This window comes from Eutrema salsugineum, unplaced genomic scaffold (genome assembly GCF_000478725.1).
Source record: "Eutrema salsugineum unplaced genomic scaffold, Eutsalg1_0 scaffold_8, whole genome shotgun sequence".
Classification (NCBI taxonomy): domain Eukaryota; kingdom Viridiplantae; phylum Streptophyta; class Magnoliopsida; order Brassicales; family Brassicaceae; genus Eutrema; species Eutrema salsugineum.
Window position 1 is genome coordinate 12,274,326 of NW_006256414.1, and position 23,537 is coordinate 12,297,862.

Consider the following 23,537-nt stretch of genomic DNA (forward strand, 5'->3'; position numbering starts at 1 on the left):
CACGGTTGATATTTTACTTTCCCATCTCCAGGTTCTTGGATATTTTTCGATATCTCTAAAATTGGTCTATTTTTTTTTCTTTTTAAATAGCCAGGGAGATGCCAATTAATGTCGGCAAGTTGCGACGATTGTTGAAGTCAAAGTTTCCTTATATCGAGCGAAATATTGATGCGGTGGTCAGTGTCATCAGACGAGCAATGCAAAATGCAGCTGCATTCGAGCAAGTTGTTCACTCTTTAAAAACGTGGCGTCTTGAACCTGTAAGAGATTAATTACGTTCAAAATTGTTATTATTACTCTTTTTGGGTTTCATTCTGTTTATATTAACACTAAAAAATGTCTGCCTGCCATTCTATTGTGGAGCTGTTTCGGCAATGATTGGCAATAGAGTATTTTTGTTATGAAAAATATATATAGTTCTCAACAGTAATGTTTGAGTTTGGGTGTATCTGCTTAGTGTAAAGCAATTAGCAGAGATAAAATATGATGGTAGCTTGATTGAATTTATTAGCTCTTATAGAAACAAGGTTCAAGCGTATTGGTAGGATCTAATTCCTGTACTGGTCAATGGCATGTGAACTTGCAAAGAAAACCACAATTAGAAGACTGCTATAATTTACAATGGCTACTCGTTAATCTAAATTTCTCTTTATGACTGCTATATTGCATGCACTTGCTTATTATTTCTAGTGAAAATATTCTCTTTACTCGTTCGTTCTTTTCTTAATTTAGGTCTTTGAGAAGACAATCGAAACTACAATTCAGGAAACAGGCACAGAAGCTGTAGCGTTATCTCCGAATTTGAAGGAGGAAAGTAAAATCGGGGGCGTTAGCACCACAAGCTTGTTAGGTTCAGAAGAGGTGAAGCTCACTTATTATTTCCTTTTCAGAAAATATTTGTCTTTTATCCCTAATCTAGACAGAAAAATACATGACAGTATTTTTGTTAGGTCTCAGTGGATGTTTCAAAGAAACAAAGCAGTGGTTTCGGAGCTTTGCCGTCAAAGAGGAAGTTTGAAAGTGATAACAAGGTGAGGTTGTTATTGTGTAAGAAATGAACTTTAACATAGATTTTTATAGAAAAATGGATCGATTGGTTACTATTAATCTGTTGGGATTCAAGTTGCAGGCAAAAGAAGAGGTCAAACTGTCAAAGTCAAAGGCGAATGAGGTAATTATAGTGGTGGATGATGATGATGAAGAAACCTCGGAAACCGATGCTGCAGTGGATAGACTGTCAGAAACGACTTTTAAGGGACCGGATATAATATCAATGACTCTAGACCCGAAGACATGTGGTCCGGATATTATAGTGTTAGACGATGATGACTCGGACGATGAAGACTCGGACGATGAAGACTCGGACGATGATGACTTAGAAACTGGAAATGGTACAAAAAGCGAATTGAAGGGATGAATATGGGAAGTGAGAAGCAGGTGAAATTTATGCGTATGAAACCGGGATTTCTCAACATTTAGCAGTTTGATTAGCTTTTATAGTACAGACTACAGTGTACAATGTATTGTCTGTCGCTAATTTTGTATTCTCGGGTGTGTACGATGTATTTTGATTGAAATGTTGATGTAATTTTGAATTAACCCAAGACTCAACACAACATAGGTTACAACTTGCTCACGCCACATTAGGGCGGACTTTAACCTCAAATTCATTAATCTATATACTCCCCTTTTATTCTACACATTCTTCTCTATTTTTCACTATTTTTACTTTACCCTTTATTTAAAAATGGATCCCAATCTCCATTTAAACTAAACCAATATTCAATTAATTTTGGTATTACTCAACCCAATCACCCAACCAACCCTAATGGAACCCATTATTCTTCTTCTTTCTCTTTCCATCGATGTATTAAAAATCAAACCCAGAAATCTCCAACTCTAGTGGAGACGACCATCGACCGTAACAGAACCAAACACATATCCGGCGGCGTTCTGGAGCTGCTCTCAACGACCCTCAACTCAATATTCAAGGTGATTTCTTCCCCTTTACAACAAAAATAACAAGTTTTTATGTGTTTAGGATTTAGAAATTATGTTTGTGAATTTTTTCAGTTACTGAACTTTATGTATACGTATATTCAGGCTTTACATTGGTTATTTAAGTATATTATAGTACTAAAATACGTATGAATCTGGTTGAATCATCGATCTGAATCAATCAATTCTATAAATAACCTCAAGCTTTTTAGAACAACTGGTATTACTGTGACAACTGGTACATATGGTACTATTGATGGATAACTATAAATATATTCTGTTATGTTTGGGAGTTTTTTTAAATACTGAACTTTATGTATACGTCTATTAAGGCTTTACATTGGTTATTTAAGTATATTATAGTACTGAAATACGTATGAATCGTACTAAATCATCGATCTAAATCGGTTTATTCTATAAGTAACCTGATTTTTTTTAGTACAACGTGTATTACTGAAACAATGGGTACAAATGGTACTAGTGATAGACAACTGTAAATAAATTCTAATGAAGAGGACGATCTATCCAGTCCCCTATAAAGATGACTGGATTGTTCCTGACCATATCTGAGGAAAATGTGTATTTTCTCCAGAAATAGTTAAGGAAAAAGGACGCATCAACATAACTAGGCATCCATCAGTTGGAGAACATCGAGGGAGAGGAAGAGGAAGAAGAGGAGGAAGAGGAAGAGGAAGAGGAATAGGAGCATGGTTGTATAATGATCCTAACGTAGCAGAACAAGAGGAAGAGGGATAGGAACCGATGGTGATGTTTTGGTACAACTAGTATAACTATCGTGGACAACTAGTGTGAACTTGATGTTTTTCCGTTTTATTTAAAATACCGCATTTCAGAAAACAGTATGTGTTTAAAGATTCTATTTCATATCTATTTTGACGAAGTAAATCCAACTTGATGCATTTTTAAATATTGAGAACACAAAAGTCATATTTTCAAAATATCTACCTTATACTTCTATTGCAACTATTACAACTAATGCTATATTGTTATAAGAAATTAACAAAAAACATAATTTTATAAATTTAATTATCTATATGTGTCTTAAATGTCTTATTATTACCTATTTTCAAAAGTACAACTATAAAAATCTAATTTCTAATACGATATAATTAATAAAATCGTTTTATCTATGAAAGTACAAATCTGTGTAATAAAAAAAAATAGAGTACAACTTACCTACTTGGGTACAACTTTGTATATTATTTGATGGCGCAACAAAAGTAATTAATTATTCTTATAATTATGTTGACGGCGCTCGTGTAATTTGACGGCGCACATGTGGCTTTTATTTTTTATTATAATTTTTTTTAATTTTTTGACACTATACATTTCTTTTTAGTTATTATTCTAGTTTTAACAACACCAGTTGTACGCGATAATACCAGTTGTACTAACCAAAAAAATCTGAAAACATAATTAAATTAATAAACCTTCTACTAGTTTTCAACTTTTTGAATCCTGTTTCACCAAACATAAAACAATAAACCTTCTACTAGTTTCAATATAAATCATCTACTAGTTTCACCAAAAATCATCAACTAGTTTTAACAAAAACCAAAACAAACTTGTTTTTTCTACTTCTTTTTTGCAGCCTCTCGTTTCTTGGACAATATGCTTGAACTGGGAATGATTCTCAAACCAGTTCCTCTCTGAGATATCAAGCCTCTTGAAGACTTCCATGAAATTAAAGGTTTCACACCTTGATTGAAGCTTCGGGTATAACAAATACTCGCTTTGCTTGAAGAATAAATCTCGAGGTTCCATTGGTATTGAGCTCTTGCTGCATTCAAAACACATATGATAAGTGAATAATAGTGTATTGGTACAACTAGTATTCTAGGTTCAACCACAAGCAAAAATCAGTTGTACGCGATAATTTCAGTTCTACTAAACTTCTTCAGATACCGTAGCATACTCAGCCTCAGATCTCTCTGGTTGAGAAGGTGAACCCCTAGTCGACATCCTCCAAAAATTCTGAAACAAAAATCAGAAATTAGTTGGGGTTCAGGGTTGAGGGAAGGAAATCATAAATTAGGGTTCTAATTACTCTTAAGCCTAGAAGATACCTGTTCGGCGGCGACGGAAGTGTGAAACGGCGGTGGTGGCGAGCCTAAAACGGCGGCGGTGGCGAGCCTAAAACAGAAGAGCAAAGAGTGGAGAGTGAGGGGCAGTGAGCGGTGGTGGAGATTTAATCGAAGAGGAAGAAGATGATGGAAGAGGAAGAAGATGATGGAAAAAGATGATGAAATCGAAGAGGAAGAAGATGATGGAGGATGGAAGAAGATGATGGAATTGAAGAGAAAGGAGATTTGGGATCGAGAAATAGAGTTTTAGGGTTTGGTCAATGGTTTAATTAAATTTGATGGTTTAAAATAATTAAATCGATTTAGTTTAACAATTTTTGGTTAACTTGGTTATTTAAATTGGATTCGGGTTTGAATCTGGTACTCTAGGTTGGATATGTAATTATGGTTATTCATTAAAGGTTTTTTTGTCTTTTTATGCTTTTTTGTATTAAAAAGAAAATAAAAAGAAAAGATGGATATAATGAGAGTATATGAGAATTTGATATAAGAGAGAGGAGTATGTGAGGTTATGATCCCATTAGGGCTTCTCTTGGGATCATAGTCGACAACATCAGATAACTATTTGGGGATTTTCTAAGAATTTGGAGCTAGAATGGACATTGGTATGACTAGCCTACTGTCTTATGTCTTAATCATGATTCATTTAGTCTAACAATACTCTATAGGTAGCATTCATGATTTCGTTCATTCGATTATAGATCTGTTAATTTTATACAACACTTTCGTTGCTCTAATTAAACCTAAGAACAGATGCAAGCAAACATGCATTAATATTAAGAATGAAAGAAAGAAGCATCTAATGTCAAATTCTTAGTCTAAAAACCTAGATCTTAATCGATTCAGTCAGAGCTCTATTTAATAGCCTCCTATACCAAGCTACCGAACTACTCAAGCATAGTTGAGCTTAACATCATCATTGGGTTTTAAAAAAAAAACAGTAAGGTAAACGAAAAAAAAATGAAGAAAAGCTTCTTTTATTAAAGAGCAAGTGGGCGAGAATGCTTGTCTATAAAGGCAAATAAATGTAAAAAGTAAAACATAAAGTGTTTTCTGTTTTAAGACATAAAAAGAAACATTTAAGAAATACATAAAATCATGTATTTATAGTTTTCATTCTCTTGGAGGCGTTTAGAATTTGCAGAATAAGTAACAAAAATTACTTATGCTTGAAACAGGCTTCTCATGGTTGAATATAAGACCTCCGCGGTTGTAAGCACCGCAGATGAAGCACCTCCTGGCCGCAGGTTGGGGCTTACTTCAGCTTCAAGGCTATGTCGTATGCCTTCAGTGCATCTGGATCTAGAGATCTAACCCTTGGATTGTGCTCAAAACAATTGCATTATAATGTTGGTCGTTTAGTTTTCTCTATATTTTCTCCAAGTTTGGGGATGATCAGACGATGAGAAGGTCTTCATTCGTTACCAAACTTCTGATACGAATGTCCTAAGACCGGACACACTTGGACAATGGAGGTTGATAGATACTTGGCTATATCGGATGCACGAAGTAGATGCTAAGGTGTGAGAAGTGATTCCCGAAAATCGTTAGGCCCAAACTCAGTTAAGAATGGGGATGGCTGCACCGAGTTAAGAATCTGCGGATCTAAGATGATCAGACGTGAGAACAAGGTTCCCGAAAATCCTGATGCCCCTAAATCTACTTGAACGAATCTCTTAAACTAGATGGATCGAAGGCTGTGTTGAGTCCGATGAGAAGAACTCAATAAACCGAAAGAAAAGACTCAAGAGGCTAACCATCTTAGAATCGAAATGAGTTCTCAAAAGAACAAAGAGAAAATGTCGAAATTTTACTAAGATAAAGTGAATGAGTTCCATAATGAAGTACATATCGTTTAAATAGAAGAGAAAGCAGGCGAAGAGCCATGCTTAGGAAATGACTAAAGACATAAATGTTTTGACCAAAATAAAGAAAAAGTTTGAATAACTCTTCGGCTGGCCCTTGACCGACTCTTAAACTTCTTAGCCAAAAACTTACTCCTAAGCTTCCGTCCCATGAACCAGACCGTAAACGAACCTAGGTCGAGAGTTGGGCAATGGACTTAACCTCGTTAAAACCCCACCCGGTAAACCCATTGGGACAAACCTGGGTGTAGGGAAAAAGAGTATTAAGCCATCACCCGGACCAGGTTAGCTACAGCCGGCGTTCACGAGCACGGTAACAACCTTGGGTGATGCTAGGTCGCCTAGTCCAGTCTTGATCCCGTTAAGCACAGCTTGAACCGCCCCTGCCAGCTTCTTGGCCCTGGATCGCTTCATGGGTCCTTCTGGTACGGCTAAGTGAGCTTCCGGAACCTCGACTTCTTTATCAGGGTCATGCTCTGGGTCCATGATCGTATCATCCCCCCCTCTTTAAACATACGGAAGTATGTCAGCAACATTAAAATTAGAACGTACTGAATACTTGCCTTGCAAATCAAGCTTGTAGGCATTGTCATTGATCCGTTCTAGGATTGTGAAGGGACCGTCCACTCGTGGCAATAGTTTAGACTTTCTTTCTTTAGGAAACCAATCCTTTCTTAGATAGACCCACACTAGATCGCCTGGTTCCGGCCTTTGTTAGCGTGTTTTTTGTACAGCTCCGTCATTTGTTCAATTTTTGCTTGGCCTTTTCATGCATATGTTTCACAAACTCAACCCTTTTCTTACCATTCATGCTCACATGCTCAGACAATGGTAAAGGTGAAAGATCAAGTGGGGTAAGGGGTTAAAGCCATAAACCAATTGGAACGGAGAAAACAAGGTAGTAGAATGCACCGAATGATTATATGCAAATTCTACGTGTGACAAACAGTCTTCCCAAGTTCAGATGTTCTTTCTAAGCAAAGCCGACAAGGTCCTATTCACTATCTCGGTTCGTCCATCGATTTGGGGGTGACAGGTGGTGGAAAACATAGCTTAGTACCTAACTTGGACCACAAAGTTTTCCAAAAGTAACCGAGAAACTTGGTATCCCTATCAGAGACTATGGTTCTAGGTACGCCATGCAACCTAACGATTTCCCTAAAGAACAGATCGGCCACTTTAGATGCATCATCTGTTTTATGACAAGAAATAAAGTGGGCCATTTTCGAAAATTGATCTACAACCACAAAGACCGAGTCTTGTCCCTTTCTAGTTCTGGGTAAGCCTAGGACAAAATCCATAGAGATATCGGTCCATGGTGAAGTAGGGATAGGTAAAGGCGTGTACATACCTGCTGGCTGGCTTTTGGATTTTGCATACTTACTGGTGACATACCGGCTACATATCCTTTCCACGTCCCTTTTCATATGTGGCCAGAAGAAATGGTCTTGGACCATGCTAAGGGTCTTGGTAACTCCAAAGTGTCCCATCAAGCCGCTGCCGTGTGCTTCCCTAACCAAAAGATCATGCAGTGAAACATTAGGTATACACAATCGGTTTTCATAAAACAGGAAATCATCATTTCTAAAGTATTTGCCATTAGCAAATTTAGAACAAGATTGATAAACTTCCTGGAAGTCAGGGTCAGAGGAGTAAGCCTCTTTTATCATCTCAAAGCCGAGTATCTTGGCGTCCAAAGTGGAGATCAGGCTGTATTGCCGAGACAAAGCATCGGCCACGATGTTGTCCGTTCCCTTCTTGTACTGAATGACGTAGGGAAAGATTTCAATAAACTCAACACATCTTGCTTGACGCTTGTTCAACTTCTGCTCCCCCTTGAGGTGCTTTAACGATTGATGATCTGTGTGGATTACAAACTCCTTTGGCCAGAGGTAATGTTGCCAAGTCTGTAAAGCGCGAACGAGGACATATAGTTCCTTGTCATGCGTGGGGTAGTTCAGTGTGGGTCCGCCCAATTTCTCACTGAAATAAGTTATGGGACGCTTCTCCTGGGTCAATACCGCACCGATACCTATACCTGATGCATCACATTCGATTTTAAAAGTCTTAGTAAAATCAGGTAAAGAGAGTAAAGGGGCGTGAGTAAGCATGTCTTTTAGGAGCTGAAAAGCTTCTCCCTGTGCCGCGTCCCATTTAAAGCCAACATCCTTCTTTATCACCTTGGTGAGTGGGGCGGCGAGTGTACTGAAGTCTTTGACGAATCGTTGATATATTCATAAATTGCATCATTTAGTGTACATATTTAAGTCCAAATCATGTCTCATTTGCATACATTTTAGGTCTTTAGGCATTGTTTTAGGACTTTAGAGATTTCATTAGGTCCAAAAGAGTTTTGCATGGTTTGGAGTGTTAAACAGGTGCTTATGGAGCTTATTTGGAGTGGAGAATGTGATTCAGATGAAGAAATGGAGTTTAAATGATCAAAAATGGTGTAGAGGAGCAATTTTGAGGTTCTTGGCAAAATACTGAACTGATGGTTGAAGATTCTCGGCCAAAATCCTTCCTGCGGGTACATCTCTCGGCCAAAAACACGTACTGGCGGTTAAGTTTCTCAGCCAAAAATCTCGGGTGCAGATACATCTCAGAAATCACGTTACCCGAAGGTCTTGCTGCTGATTCAGCTGTCATGGTCTGCATAAAAGTTGGAGATAATTGAGTCAAGAACCTAGAACAGTTCGAATAAGGGAATTCGGAGCACTGAGCTGAACGATATGGCCACCAGAAGACGAACATGTCTCGCACTCAGTCCGGAGAAATCCAATACGCCTCAAAGATGTCGTTACTGGGAAGCCTTCCCCCCCCCCCCCCCCCCGATTTGGTTTACAGGGTCTTCATGAAGGTTGGAGAAGATTGAATCACGGATCCAGATAAGGTAGAATCATTGGATTTGGAGTTGTGATCAGAGATTTAAGCTCACCGGAAAACGCACCTGTCTCACCACCATTTTAGACCGACCCGATGAGCTCCAAAGATTGCGAGGGACGATGCACTTCCAGACCGATACAGTTTACAGGGCTTTCATCAAGATTCAATATATTTGAGTCCTATTTCCAGAACGTTTAAGAGCATTCAATTTGGAGCTATTATCGAAAAGATAACGTTTCCGGAATGGACACATGTCTAGAAGCCTCTTTCTGATCTTGTCAATATACTGTAAAGATGAGCCCTCCGGGGAACCTTCCACTTCCCAAGCGCCAATAGTTTCTTCACAAACGTTTGAGATATTTGAGTGCTCTTTCCCTTAAAGTTAGAATCATGCCATTTGGATCTATATCCTGGAATTTACGCTCCCCTGAATGCGAATTAGTCCGAGTGCGACTTGGGCATGTGAGATGGCCGAGCAGAAAACTGAACCGCAGAAAGACTCGCGGTTTACACCGACTTGGGCCTGCGACTTGGGACTAAAGATGACCAACTCGCACACATATTCTCTCCAGAATGGGTCCTGGTTGTGCGAGTTGAAGAGAAGGAAGCCTGAATAGCATAAACACTCGCTGTTTACACCTAGATAGGCATACGGCTGAGGCTGAAGGATTTAAGGCTCACAAGGCTGTTTCTATGGCTGTGCGACTTGGGCCTGCGAATTGGGAAACACCTGACCATGTCGCACACTTGAGACATGACCCATTTGAAGCCGGGTCAGTACCCAATTAGTATAAATAGTTTTTTGGGAGAAAAACCCTAGAACTTATCTTTAACCTTTCATTCTCTCTTTGTTTTCTTTTCCCCTTGAGTCAAAAACGAGTTTGTTAAGAGATATCTAGAAGATTGAATCGATCTAAAGCTGTTTCTTATCATCTCATCTTCTTATCTTAGCTCCTAATCATGTTTAACATCATCTCTTGTAAAAGATTAGGTGTATTAAGCATGATTAGTGAGTAGTCTTCTTTTAAGCTTCTAGGTGTGTAGATTAGGGTGCTTAGATGTAGATTAATGATTGTTTAAGCTTATATTATCTTCTCCTTTCCTTAGTTAGCTGATCCTAATGCTATATCTCTCATAATAAGCTTGATCTATAACTTAGGCATTTCTCTACCCACAAGGTGTTTGATGAAATGCCTGAATGAGCTAACTTAAGGGTTTATGCCTTTTTCATCATGGGAATGATTGTTAAGTGCATGAATGACATATTAGAATGGTTTCTTAATGCTCATTGATTCATATTTCACAAATGATGAATTGGTTTGAAAATAGAATAGTGTAGAGGTTAATGCCTTCATGAGAGGATTAATCTAGATTAGAGTTCTAAGTTAATTGGAATTTGAAATCATGTGATGCTTGCTTTATCTTTCTGTATAAGATTCAGTCTTTCTTAGCTCTTATTTTGATGCACAAAGAGGCTGTCTGGTCATTTTAGACTTGGAACCTTATGCTTGTTGATTGCTTATTCATCTAATGGGAATTAGTCTTGATTTGGTAATTAACAAAGGGATTTTTGTCATGAGAATGGATTAATCTGATTTGGAAGTCTAGACTAAAGAATTGCAAGTGTTGCATTGTTTGCTTAGCATCATGAATTTACATTTAAAGCACCTTGATCAATGATCACATCAAGAGGTTTAGCTTTATCTTTATTTGAATTTGAGTCTTTGTTTTGTTTGTCTTGTTTGCTTGTTTAATTCTTAATTACTGCTTGTTCTTGTTTGTTTTATGTTTATAGATCACTTAATCACCAACCTCTTTCATTAGACTTGGATTAAGAATTGATCCTCATAGTCTTAGTGCCTAGATAATCTCCATTTGGATTGACCCTCAACTGCTACAACACAAGAAGTTAATTGACCTTAGTAGGCAAAAAAACCTATTATCAATTTGGCGCCGTTGCCAATTGAAGATTCATTCTAGCATTCGGACTTTGGATCTTCTTGAGATCAAGTCATTTTATTTTGTGTTACTGATTACCTTTCAAGTGCTGTCTTTGTTTTCAGGTGTATGAACACAAGAAGTCAAGCAAGGAGACAAAGAGAAAGAGCGGAGCACATTGAGAGGTTGGGTATGGATCAAGGGCAACAGGCTCATGGTGGTAATGGAAACCACCGGGCTCAGCAAGAGGGTCCAGCACCACGTACAAGAGTATTTGTGGGAGCTGGTGATGAGGCCAATACTCAGGGTCAGAGATATGGGGATTCAAGCTCCTACACCTGAAAACGATTTTGAGATCAAATCTGGCTTGATCAACATGGTGCAATCAAACAGGTCCAATGGCTTGGCATTAGAAGACCCATTAGATCACATTGACAACTTTGATAGAGTTTGTGATCTAACTAAGATGAATGGAGTGAGTGAGGACAGTTTCAAGTTGAGGCTATTCCCTTTTTCTCTAGGAGACAAAGCTCATCAGTGGGAAAAGTCTGTACCTCAAGGATCAGTCACAACATAGGAGCGATGCAAAAGAGCATTCCTAACCAAGTTTTTCTCTTCATCAAGAACAGCAAGGTTAAGAAATGAAATCTCAAGTTTTTTTCAGAAGAACCATGCATCCTTTTGTGAGGCTTGTGAAAGATTTAGAGGGTATACCATGCAATGCCCTCACCATGGATTCTCAGATGCTCAGCTGCTAAGTACCTTCTACAGAGGTGCTTTACCAAAGGTCAGAATACTCTTGGACACAGCTTCAAATGGTAATTTCATGACCAAGGAAGTCAATGATGCCATGACCCTTGTGGAGAATGTAGCTCAGAGTGATGAGCTTTATGGATCAGACTTTGACAGGAATTCAAGAGATGCTGTGTGTGCTGAAGAGGAAAGGACAAGGAAAGACATCTGGTCTCTCAATGAGAAGCTAGATAAACTTCTTCTAGCTTCTCATAAGTCAGTCAACTTGGTTAGAGATGTGAATCATGTGTTTCAAGACACATTTCAAGGGGAAGACATCACAGCTAAGGTAAACTTTGTAGGTGGACAACAAGGTTACCAAAAAGGATTTACCTACTACAAGAATCATACCACCCAGAAATTTCACTCTCACATCAATAAACAACAAGGCGTTGTCCCTCCCCAACAGCAAAGCCTCCAACAAAACTCAGGGAACAAGGATCAAGAAGTACATAACCTGCTCCAGCAACTCCTCCAATGTCAAGCAAGTGGTGCCATGGACTTCAACAAGAAAATGGCAGAGATTAACAACAAGGTGGATTGCATTTATTCTGATCTTCTAACTCAACTTTCAACCCTGGCTTCCAAAGTCAAGACTCTAGAGAACAACAAGGGCCACTGCAGTTCTCAAGCTCAAAGATCTTTACCAGAGACATCAGTTGCACATCAAACAGAATAAAGTAATGCAATCCTCTCAAATCATTAGAATCAGGCTGCTATCCAAGAAATTGAGGATCTTCTCCATGGCAATGTCTCAAGTGAAAAATGCCTGACAAAAGATGATGAGGATGCCATCATAGATGAGTTTGAGTTCCTGTTCTGTGATCTCAATGAGAACATTGCGAAAGAAGGTGGGGAGGCAGCTTGTTTTGATATGAAAAAGAATGATTCTGAGATTGCTGAAGGAAAGGATCAGAGAATGGTTCAAGGAAGGATATCTGATGGAATCTCTAACACTAGTTCAACAAGGGTGAAACCCAAAACTATTCCAAAGCTAGGTAATCCAGGAAAGTTCTCCATCTCATGCTCTCTTGGAAGCTTGAAAGTGGATGATTGATGCGAGAAAAAGTGGGGTTGTTGTTGTTGTTCTACTAAGCTTCAGATTTTAAATTTATAACCCCTAAATGTCTGAAAGTGCACAGATGTGCGCTGTAGTACTTAGAGTATCAATCCACAGAGACTTAGTTGTTTCAGTACGAATTCACGGCAATGCTTAAATCAGACTAGAACTAAAAAGGGTTTTGGTTTTGGGTTTTGGTTGTCACGAAATCTAAACTAGAAAGCTAAACAAGTAAAAGCAATTAAAAACGAAAGCAAATGAAAGCAAGTAATAAGCGAATGAATCAAAGGCAAATTGAAAGCAGGAAAAATCGAATAAGAAGCAAAGGTTGTAAACAATGAAAGACAAACGTTGGGGCTCAAGGGGTTTCGTAGGGATTCATGGACTAAGCTATGTCGATTTTAAACAAGTGATAAAGGTAATCAACTACGTATGTTCTTGAACTCGAGGCATGAAAGTATGAATAGCCTACTTTCGCAGCACTAAACAACTATCTCTCGCAACCCTGATCAGTAGGTTTCCACTCTGATCCTAGAAGGGAGAAGATGCAATAGCAGAACAAGACTCATCAACATTCACAACTCAACTATAGGTAGGTTTCCACTCCTAAAGAATCATTGCTCGTTTCACCCTAGTTCAGACAATCAATGAAAGCTTTCGCAACATATCATATCAGATCAGCTTCTAAATGGCCAGCAAAGAATCACACACTAAGATTAAAGGCAAACGAAGAACATCTAGAAGATTAATAATCCTAAATCTATCGATTCATAAGCAAAGACACACGAAATTCCCTTTGAAAAATCTTTTTAAACCCAACTGGGTAACTACTGAAACATATTGTAAACAATCATCACACTGTATTGAAAGTTGCAGGAAATTAAAGAAAAAAGGGAAGAAAAACAAAGAAGAACGGAATCGCAGATGGAGGCGCGATGGTCACTCCTGCGGCGGCTCCTCTTCGAAGACAGCGGCTCATTCTCTCTAGGGTTACACGAAATCTCTCTCTCTTGCTGTCTTAAGTCGTCTCTATTGGTCCCCTCTCTTTAGAATGACCTAAAGAGGATATTTATAGCTTCTGGAGTGGTCTTGGACACTTAGGGCTTCAAAAATAACGAAAGTAATTTATCTGGGCTTTAATTAACTCATCTGGAAAGTGAACGACTAATTTCCATGGTCACGGTGGTCCTACCCACGGGGAAATAGGTGTTGGCCGCGGTCCCGGCTCGTGACTCTCTTCTGGAACTGCATTTTCTGTCATTTCTGCATCGGGACTATCTGAAGATCTAACCGTTGAATTGTCTCCAAACCAAGTGCATTAGAAAGCTGGTTGGATCCTCTATGTTGTCTCAAATTTTGGGGTTTAGGGTCTTCATCGCTTATCATACTTCTGACGGTCTGCATTTATCCAAAATTGCTCATTTGTTCCAAATTGCATATCTTTTGCCCAAGTTTCCTGAAAAGTCTTTTGAAACTCTAAAACATTAAAAACACTTTAAAAACCATTGAAAACAGAGTTAAAACACCTGCATAAGACATTATTATGATCCATAAAATTGGTCAGAATACGGTGTTATCAATTCCCCCAGACTTACCTTTTTGTTTGTCCTCAAACAAACTTAAGTCTAGAAAGAAAATTTGAAAATCGCAGAAACTAAACAATATCTCAGTGACCGTCCTTCTAAACCATAACTTATCGTGAAACATCTATTTGGATATAGTCTTGAAAATTCTCACCAAAATGCAAACAAACTAGTCCGTTAATCCGTCATGCGAAAATCTACACACTTAGATCTAACTTTCAATCAACTAGCTCTCTACATTCATTAAGTATATTGTGAATTCTCATCAAAGATATTATTCAGGGTAGACGGCGTTTGGCATTAAGGCTATTTAAGTGGTGAAGTTAAAGTGTTTTGGGTTACCTGAAGAATCTGGAGGATGCAAGATATTATGCAAAACCGCAAGAGAGAGAAGGACCTGTTGATGACCGCAGATTTTCAGTCACTTCTCCTTTGCTAAACGTTGTTGCATAATCTTTCTTCTTTGTTGTAAACAGCTGTTCCCCCAGACTTAGATCTTTTCCGGAAATCATAAAGATAATCTTCTCAACTCCATATAATCGAAATCTAGCTTGCCTTGGGACTTAAAATTCGACCTCTCTAGACTCTCTAAGGTTTTAGATTTCTTTTCTCTTCTTCTTATTATTATTTTTATTTTTATTTTTTTATTCCGGATTTTTTTTTTTTTTTTTTTTGAAAGGGGAAACAACTTTTTATAGAGAGAGAGTCTAAGAGACAAAATTGTACCAAGATTTTGAAGTTTTTCCAAGGCAAACTGAGTTTTCTCCTTTTGTTGAATCATTCCAATGAAATCGCTGGTCTCCGTCTTCAGTGACTGAAAACCGTGTTTATCCTCTTTCTCTCTAATGTTTTTGCACATATCTGCATATAGAACAATGAAAAACAAGAGTGCATGTGGTTTGAAAGAAATTAGGTTTGGTGGGGAATTAGCTAAAAATGAACTAGCCATTCAGGATCAACAAAGAGTGGTAAAAGGATAAAGGAGACCTGAATGTATGCTTCATTTCCCTGATCTAATGTTATGATGAGAAGATTAAGTCAAAGTTAAGTCCAGATAAAATGAGCCAGTATATCCTGTCAGAAAGAATCTACATGAATGGAAGTCCTCTGGTGGGATTTCGTCATGCAAGTACTTAGCTATCACCTAGTCTAGGCCTAAATCACAAAAAGGGCAAAAAACGAAGAAATAGCGTAAAAGCACACTGGTCTAAATCATCATAGTATTGTTTATTGTGTTCCTGATTTGAAAACTTTTTTGAAAAACATTTTGAAAACGTTTTTTTTTTTTTTTAAATTTTATGAAAAAGTTGCTGTGAAAATTTTTATGTAAAACATTTTGAAAAACGTTTTTGAAAAAATTAATGTGTCCAAAACAAATTCAAAACAAATCAAATTTAATTATTTCACACTGTCCTTAGTGTGATAAATCTTGGAAAGAATAGTAAAGAAAATAGAAAAGTTGACGTGCTAGAGAGTGCTGCTCATTTTTTGTGTTTATTCTTCCTTATTGAAAACCTGAAATTAAATGAAACAGACACAAAGCAATAAAAATAGAAGATAAGGGTCAAAGGGAAATAAATAAAATACCAAGTGGGTTGTCTCCCACTAAGCGCTTGTTTCAAGTCATTAGCTTGACATTGCTACTCGATTAGACTTAACCGAGGTCGTGAAACTCCTTGACTTTATCATTGGCCAATGATGGATCAATTAAAAGCATCACTTCTCTTTCGTCTTCTCTTTCTTCAGCCGGATATGGTTTTACGTGTTGTCCATTCACTGTGAATGAGTTTCCGGTTTTGTCCCATAGGACAATGGCTCCGTATGGTTTGACTTCCTTTATCGTGAAGGGTCCTGACCATGTTGATCGTATTTTTCCTGGAAAAAGCTTAAGACGAGAATTGAAAAGAAGAACTTTATCGTTAGGAGCAAAAGTTCTATGAAGAATCTTCTTATTATGATATGCTTTAGTCTTCTCCTTGTAGATCTTCGAGTTTTCGTAAGCATTGTGTCGGATTTCTTCTAACTCGTGAAGTTGGAGTAATCTTCTTTCTCCAGCTGTTTTCAGGTTCATGTTCATCTCCTTGATAGCCCATTGCGCTTTATACTCAAGTTCTACTGGAAGGTGACATGCTTTTCCTTAAACTAGGTTGAATGGTGTTGTTCCTAACGGCGTCTTGAATGCTGTTCGATACGCCCATAGTGCGTCGTCAAGCTTGGTAGACCAATCCTTGCGATGAACTGCAGTTGTTTTCTGCAAAATCGACTTGATTTCTCTGTTTGAGATTTCTAATTGACCGCTGGTTTGGGGATGGTATGGAGAAGCAACTTTATGCGTGACTCCATTCTTTCTAAGAAGATTTTTTAAAACTCTGTTGATGAAATGTGATCCTCTGTTGCTTACCACAATTCTAGGAACTCCAAAACGCGGGAATATAACAGATTTAAACAGCTTCATGACGACTTTTGCATCATTGGTGGGGCTGGCGACTGCTTCAACCCACTTAGAGATGTAGTCTACTACTACTAAGACGTATTGGTTTCCAAAAGAAGTCGGAAATGGTCCCATAAAATTTATTCGCCAGACATCAAAAATTTCGACTTCGAGAATAAACTTTTGAGGCATCTCATTCCTTTTGCTTATGTTGCCCATCCTTTGGCATTTATCGCATCACGATATATAAGGTTGAGTATCTTTAAACAAGGTAGGCCACCAAAACCCTGCTTGTAAGATTTTTGAAGCAGTTTTGAATGTTGCGAAATGTCCTGCATGAGACGAGCTATGGCATCCGAATAAAATTCCTTCAATCTCTTCTTCAGCCACGCATCTTCGGAATAACCCCTCAGCACTTCTCTTATAGAGATACGGTTCATCCCAAAAATAATGTCTTACTTCTTTCAGAAACTTTTTCTTCCTATAACCAAAGAATTGTGGTGGATCTACATCAGCTGCTAGGTAATTTGCTATGTGTCTAAACCATGGGGTGTTAAAAGCATCTGATCATCGCATGAGTTGACGTGGTGGGGCTGCATTGGCATTGGTGGGGGTTGTATCTATTGCATAGATGTTTTCTTCTGGCAAACTATCATTTAGAGGCAATCTTTCTTCAACTCGAATTCGTGAAAGATGGTCTGCAACTTCATTATCTACTCCTTTCCGATCTCGAATTTTGATATCGAATTCTTGCAGTAAGAGGATCCATCTTATCAACCGAGGTTTAGCGTCTTTCTTAGACATTAAATACTTGATTGCAGCATGATCAGTATGAACTATAACCTTAGATCCTACGAGATAACAACGGAATTTCTCAAATGCAAATACGACAGCTAGAAGTTCTTTCTCTGTTGTAGCATAATTGCATTGAGCTTCGTCAAGAGTTCTGCTTGCGTAGTAGATTACGTGCAGTTTCTTATCTTTTCGTTGGCCAAGCACTACTCCGACTGCATAGTCACTTGCATCGCACATGATTTCGAATGGGAGTTCCCAATCAGGTGCTTGCATGACTGGAGCGAAACAAGGGCTTCTTTGATCTTATGAAACGCGGCTAAGCACTCATCATCAAACTCGAAGTTCGTTTCCTTGCAAAGCAAACGCGTAAGAGGTCTAGCTATTGAGAAAAATCTTTTATGAAGCGCTTATAGAATCCTGTGTGTCCTAAGAAACTATAAATTCCTTTCACGTTTGTGGGTGGTTTTAGGCTGGTCATGATTTCAATTTTAGCTTTGTCAACTTCAATTCCTTTTCCCGAAATTCTGTGCCCAAGCACGATTCCGTCTCGTACCATGAAGTGACATTTTTTCCAATTTAATACTAAGTGCTTATCTTCACATCTTTGCAGAACTTTACCAAGATTTTCCAAGCATTTTTTGAAAGAAGATCCATATACAGAGAAATCATCCATGAATACTTCCACGAAATCTTCGATAAAGTCTGTGAAGATCGACATCATACACTGCTGGAAGGTAGCAGGTGCATTACACAATCCAAAAGGCATACGTCGATAGGCGAACATGCCATATGGACAAGTGAATGTCGTTTTTTCTTGATCCTCCGGTCGAATAGGAATTTAGAAAATTCTGGAGTATCCATCAAGGAAGCAATAGTAGGGGTGATTAGCTAACATTTCTAGCATTTGATCTATGAAGGGAAGTGGAAAATGATCTTTCCTAGTTGCTGCATTCAGTTTCCAGTAATCGATGCACATACGATGTCCATTAACTGTTCTTGTAGCGATCATTTCATCTTTATCATTTTTAATGACAGTGACTCCTCCTTTCTTTGGGACAACATGAACTGGGCTAACCCAAGTGCTATCTGAGATAGGAAATATTATTCCGGCTTCCAAAAGCTTCATTATCTCCTTCTTGACAACATCCATGAGATTAGGGTTCAGTTTCCTTTGACTTTCGATTGAGTTTTTAGCGTTGTCCTCTAGATTAATCTTGTGCATACAAAGATCTAGAGAAATTCTAGGTATGTCATCAAACGAATATCCTAAGGCTTTTCTATGCTTTCTCAGCTCAGTCAACAGCATTGTGGTTTCTTCTTCTGTCAAACCAGAGTTGATAATGACAGGATAAGTAGAATTTGGTGCAAGGAAAGCGTACTTAAGACCGACAGGAAGAGGTTTAAGCTCGACTTTAGGGGCTTTAAGCTCGCTCCAAGGATCATTAATTGTTGCAGCAGTGTCTTTAGGAGGTGTAGGAATGTTTGTTTGGTCCTTAAGATCTATATAGTGTAGAGGTTTCCTATAAGTCTCGGACTTATCAAGCATACACAGGCACTCACTTGAAATTTCTTCAAGGAAATTGCGTTCGTCTTTTGTAGGTGAAAGCATGACACTTAAAGGGTCGTCGAGAAGTAGATCTTCATAGACTTCCTCAATAATTCCGTCTAACTCATCAATCCAAAAAACTTTGCCATCCTAATAACACCAGATTTTGACCATTTTTATGGATCATTTTAATATCTTTTACAGGTGTTTTTACTCCATTTCAAAGGTTTTCAAAGGATTTATATGTTTCCAGATTTTAAAAGACTTTTCAGGTAATTTGGGATAAAGAGGCACAAAATGGAACAAAAAGACTCTTTTGGATAAATGCAGACCGTCAGAACTCTCATGGAGAGACGAAGACCTTCTCACCGTCTGATCACCCTCAAAATTGGACAAATTATAGAAGAATTAACCAGCTTTCAAATGCACTTGGTTTGGAGACATTCCAACGGTTGGATCTCAAGATATTCCATTAGCCCCGGAGGCACACGGAGTCGGCCAGCAACTCACGCGACCGCGGCCAACAAGCTATTTGCCGCGGTCAGAAGCTTCACGACCGTGGCCAACAAGCTAATTGCCGCGGTCACAACACTCCCGACCGCGGCATTCAAGCTCCGACTTAAAGCCCACTTATCTGAAGCCCAAAGTCTTTCCCAGCCTCAATTCCGGAACCCTAGAGACCATGGAGTATTGGAGACTATAAATACATGTCATTTAGGTCGTTTTTAGACAGAGCCATTCATACTTTACAGAAACCCTTTCCTTTAGCCGTTTTTATGAGATTTTTGTAGAAGATTGTTCAAGTCCGAGTTCTTCAATAGAGAAGCTTCCTTTATCTCTTTTCTTTACTGTTTTTCATTACTTTTATTAAAACCAATGATGATGTCGAACTCAGCCATGTCTGAGTAGATCCCGAGTTGGGCTTAGGGTTCCCGAAAGGGGCTCTCATAATCGATTAAGACATCTAGGTTTATAGATCTGGGATTTCGACCTGTTCTCTGTTTATTCTTGTTCTTATTGCATGTATGCTTGATTGATCACCTAGTATCTGATCTAGATAGTTAGTGTTGCGAAAGTTTTCATTAAGTATCAGCCCTAGAATGAAACAGGCGATTTTTCCGTAGGAGTGGAAACCTACCTGCGGCGAGATCGTGAGTATTGACGAGTCTTGTGCAGCTCTTGCGTTCTCTCCCTTCCAGGGCCAGAGTGGAAACCTACTGGTCAGGGTTGCGAGAAACAGTTGGTTATGATCACGACAGTGACGTAGTCATACCGCCGTACTCTAGCTCTAGAACCCATATATCGTTATCTGTCAATCCCAATCTATCTACCTTAGTGTTAAAACCGATTATGATCCCTTAGAGTTTCCGAAAGCTCAGCATTTTTAGCCATAGTTTACAATTTCCATCGATTTTTACTTGCTTTCTTAGACCTGCATTTCAATTTCCTTAGTTCGTTATTTACTTGCTTTATTTACCTTTCATGCTATATTTTGCTTGCCTTATTTTCGTTTAGTTCGATATTTTACTTATTCCATTTGCATTTCATTCGATTTTCCTTACTTGCTTTTTAGGATAGATTTATTTGCTTTCTTTTGTTTTAGTTTAATTCGCAAGAAAAACAACCAACCTTTAAAACCAATTTAGTCTAGACATAAAGTTAAAAACTGTAGAAGAATACCAGGCACACAAATCTCTGTGGATTTGATCCCTAAATACTTCAACTGATTAGCTGTGCACTTGCGGCTTTCATTTGTTTTGTTAAGGGTAAAACTTGTTCCCTCACGTAGCGAGCACGCATCACATCCAAAGTCGGTTTATCGAAACTTTTGTTCATGTCAAATTGCATAACTAAACCGGCTAGATGAAGGTCGATTTTTCCTTCCGGGACATTGATTATGGCTCCAGCTGTAGATAGGAATGGTCTTCCAAGAATAAATGGATCCTTCGGTTCTCTTTCTAGTTCTAGAACTACGAAATCGGTTGGTATGGAACATTTTTCGATTTCTACGGGAACGTTTATTAAGATACCTACGGGTTGTCTAACAGAAAGATCAGCTAATACTAAGGAAATTTTAGTGGGCTGGAAAGTGTGATTTCCTAAACGTTTTGGTACTGAAAGAGGCATCATGTTAATGCTAGATCCTAAATCACAGAGAGCACGCTCAAAAGCTACATCATTGATGGTGCATGAAAGTACAAAGCTTCCAGGATCGTTTTTCTTTTCAGGGATTCGGCTTTGCAGGATAGAACTACATTCACAGGTTATCATCATAACGCCTTCTTCAAGAGTTAAAGAATTTGTTAGAATACCCTTCATGTATTTTCTTAATGCAGGAATCATAGCACAAGCTTCTAAGAAAGGTAATCTCACATTTAATTGATCGATTAGCTCTTTCAGCTTAGCTTTTTCTTTCTATTTCTTAGGGGCTCTTAAGGCTCTAGGATATGGAGGTTTAGGTTTATAGACACGAGTTGGTGGAGGTGGAATTGGGTCTCTCCGAAAATTTCCCGGGATGTATCTTCTCTTACTTCTTCTCCATCCTTCTCTCCTACCACTTATTTTTCAACATCTTCAACTGTGATTCTTTCTCTTTCTTTCTCCTTTTCCTTACCCTTTTCCTCATCTTCGAGATCTTTAGGAAATTCAGGCTCTTTGTAAGCTAATCCACTCCTAAGTGTGATAGCTTTCACATGGTCGGAGGGATCTGCTTCACTTGAGTTTTTGAAAGAATTTTCACTTGGCTCCTCTTCAGAATTTTCTATGTTTCTAGAATTAGTTTTGATCATTACACTAAGGAGGGTGGAAAATTTTTCATTGAAATCTTCTTGCATCGTTTTTAGTTCAGATCTAAGATCACTAACGTCTTGAGACCTAGATTTTTCAAGCTCTAGAATTCTTTTGTTTAGGTTTTCAGCTTCAGAAGAGGGAAAACTAGGATAAGAATTGGAATTAGACTGAATAGCCAAGATTGGTTTGGAAGGTGATGTCTAGACAAGTTCGGAAGACGGTTTCCCACGGTCAGAAGGCTCGCGACCGTGGTGAAACAGGTCTTGGCCGCGGTCAGCATCATCACGACCGTGGTGAAAGTATGTTCTCCCGCGGTCCGAATTAATGGAAAATCTTGAATTTGATAGACTTCTGCATTGTTCACCATCCCTTGATCATAAGAATCCCTTGGGTTGTCCCAACCATCAAAGTTACACGTATCATGTGCTTTGTTTGGTTGTTGCAATCCAAGTTGACTCATTATGTGATGGAGATACTTCATAACTTCCGAAATCTCTTCTTTCTTTTCAGGAAGTGCAGAATTATCAAAGGTTGCTTGATTACGGATGCTGTTTGCGAAATTGTTGATGAAAACATGAGCATCTTCTACAGATCTAGTTGAGAAGTCTCCATTACTTGCTGTGTCGAAAGATTGTCGTAACTATGGAGTAATACCTCGATAGAAGATACCCAGCAGGTATTCGTCGGTATATCCATGGTGTGGACAATCTCTTTGGTATTCCCTAAATCTTTCCCAAGTATCTAAAAGATCTTCATTTTCTACTTTTTGTTTAAAAGTTCTTATCTTGTTCATTAAGAGATTGGAACGATTTCTAGTGTAAAAACAATTTAGGAAAGCAGTTCTACACGCTGCCCACGTTTTTAGTGAATCAGGTTGCAAAGATTTTAGCCATTTGCTGGCATTGTCTCTCAAAGACAATGGGAAAAGACTACACTTGTGGTAATCCCCATTTTCTGTAATGGTTGCACATTATTCTTCGAACGTCTCGATATGATCTATCGGGTTTTCGAATGTGTAACCATAGAATTGATTTTGTTGAACTAAATGGATATAGGGTACCTTGATTTCGGTTTTGCCATTCTCTGGTAAGGCTGGTTGAATAGCTCTTCGATCTCCCATAAACTTTTAGAGTAAATCGAAACTTCCAATCAGTTCATCATCATCTTCACGTTTTGTCGATCCAATTAACTCATTGTCATCATAAATCGGTTCTTCAAACTCATCATCAGTCAGGTCATCGTCCCTTGGATCACCATCCACACGATATGGTGGATCACCAAGAGTCCCGGGAACATGTCTCCGGTCTCTCATCGCAGAGAAACCTGAAAAATTCAAAAAGTAAAAGTAAACAAGTATTCTAATGGATTTAAGCTGGGATTCGCAATGAAACAAATCAAAGTCCCCGACAACAGCGCAAAAAACTTGATGCGAGCAAAAGCGGGGTTGTTGTTGTCGTTCTACTAAGCTTCAGGTTCTAAATTTATAACCCCTAAATGCCTGCAAGTGCACAGATGTGCGCTGTAGTACTTAGGGTATCGATCCACAGAGACTTAGTTGTTTTAGTACGAATTCACGGCAATGCTTAAATCAGACTAGAACTAAAAAGGGTTTTGGTTTTGGTTTTGGGTTTTGGTTGTCACAAAATCTAAACTAGAAAGCTAAACAAGTAAAAGCAATTAAAAACGAAAGCAAATGAAAGCAAGTAATAAGCGAATGAATCAAAGGCGAATTGAAAGCAGGAAAAATC

At 38.5% G+C, this 23,537-nt stretch overlaps 1 protein-coding gene, 1 non-coding gene and 1 pseudogene across 2 annotated transcripts in view; 1 reads left to right on the plus strand and 2 right to left on the minus strand.

The window, feature by feature from the left end:
• LOC18010192 (protein RRP6-like 1) overlaps window positions 1-1,698 on the plus strand; it is a 5,228-nt gene extending 3,530 nt beyond the window's left edge. Inside the window, 4 exon segments of the mRNA XM_024160885.1 lie at window positions 1-260; window positions 733-861; window positions 951-1,031; window positions 1,130-1,698. The exon segment at window positions 1-260 is cut by the window's left edge and continues 82 nt beyond it. Of these exon segments, the coding sequence (XP_024016653.1) occupies window positions 1-260; window positions 733-861; window positions 951-1,031; window positions 1,130-1,417 (758 nt within the window). The 3' untranslated portion in view covers window positions 1,418-1,698.
• LOC112088904 overlaps window positions 1-23,537 on the minus strand; it is a 112,190-nt pseudogene that overhangs the window by 74,996 nt on the left and 13,657 nt on the right.
• Window positions 11,424-11,530, minus strand: LOC112082670. The gene has a single exon (XR_002897318.1). It is a non-coding gene; the product is annotated as a small nucleolar RNA R71 (small nucleolar RNA).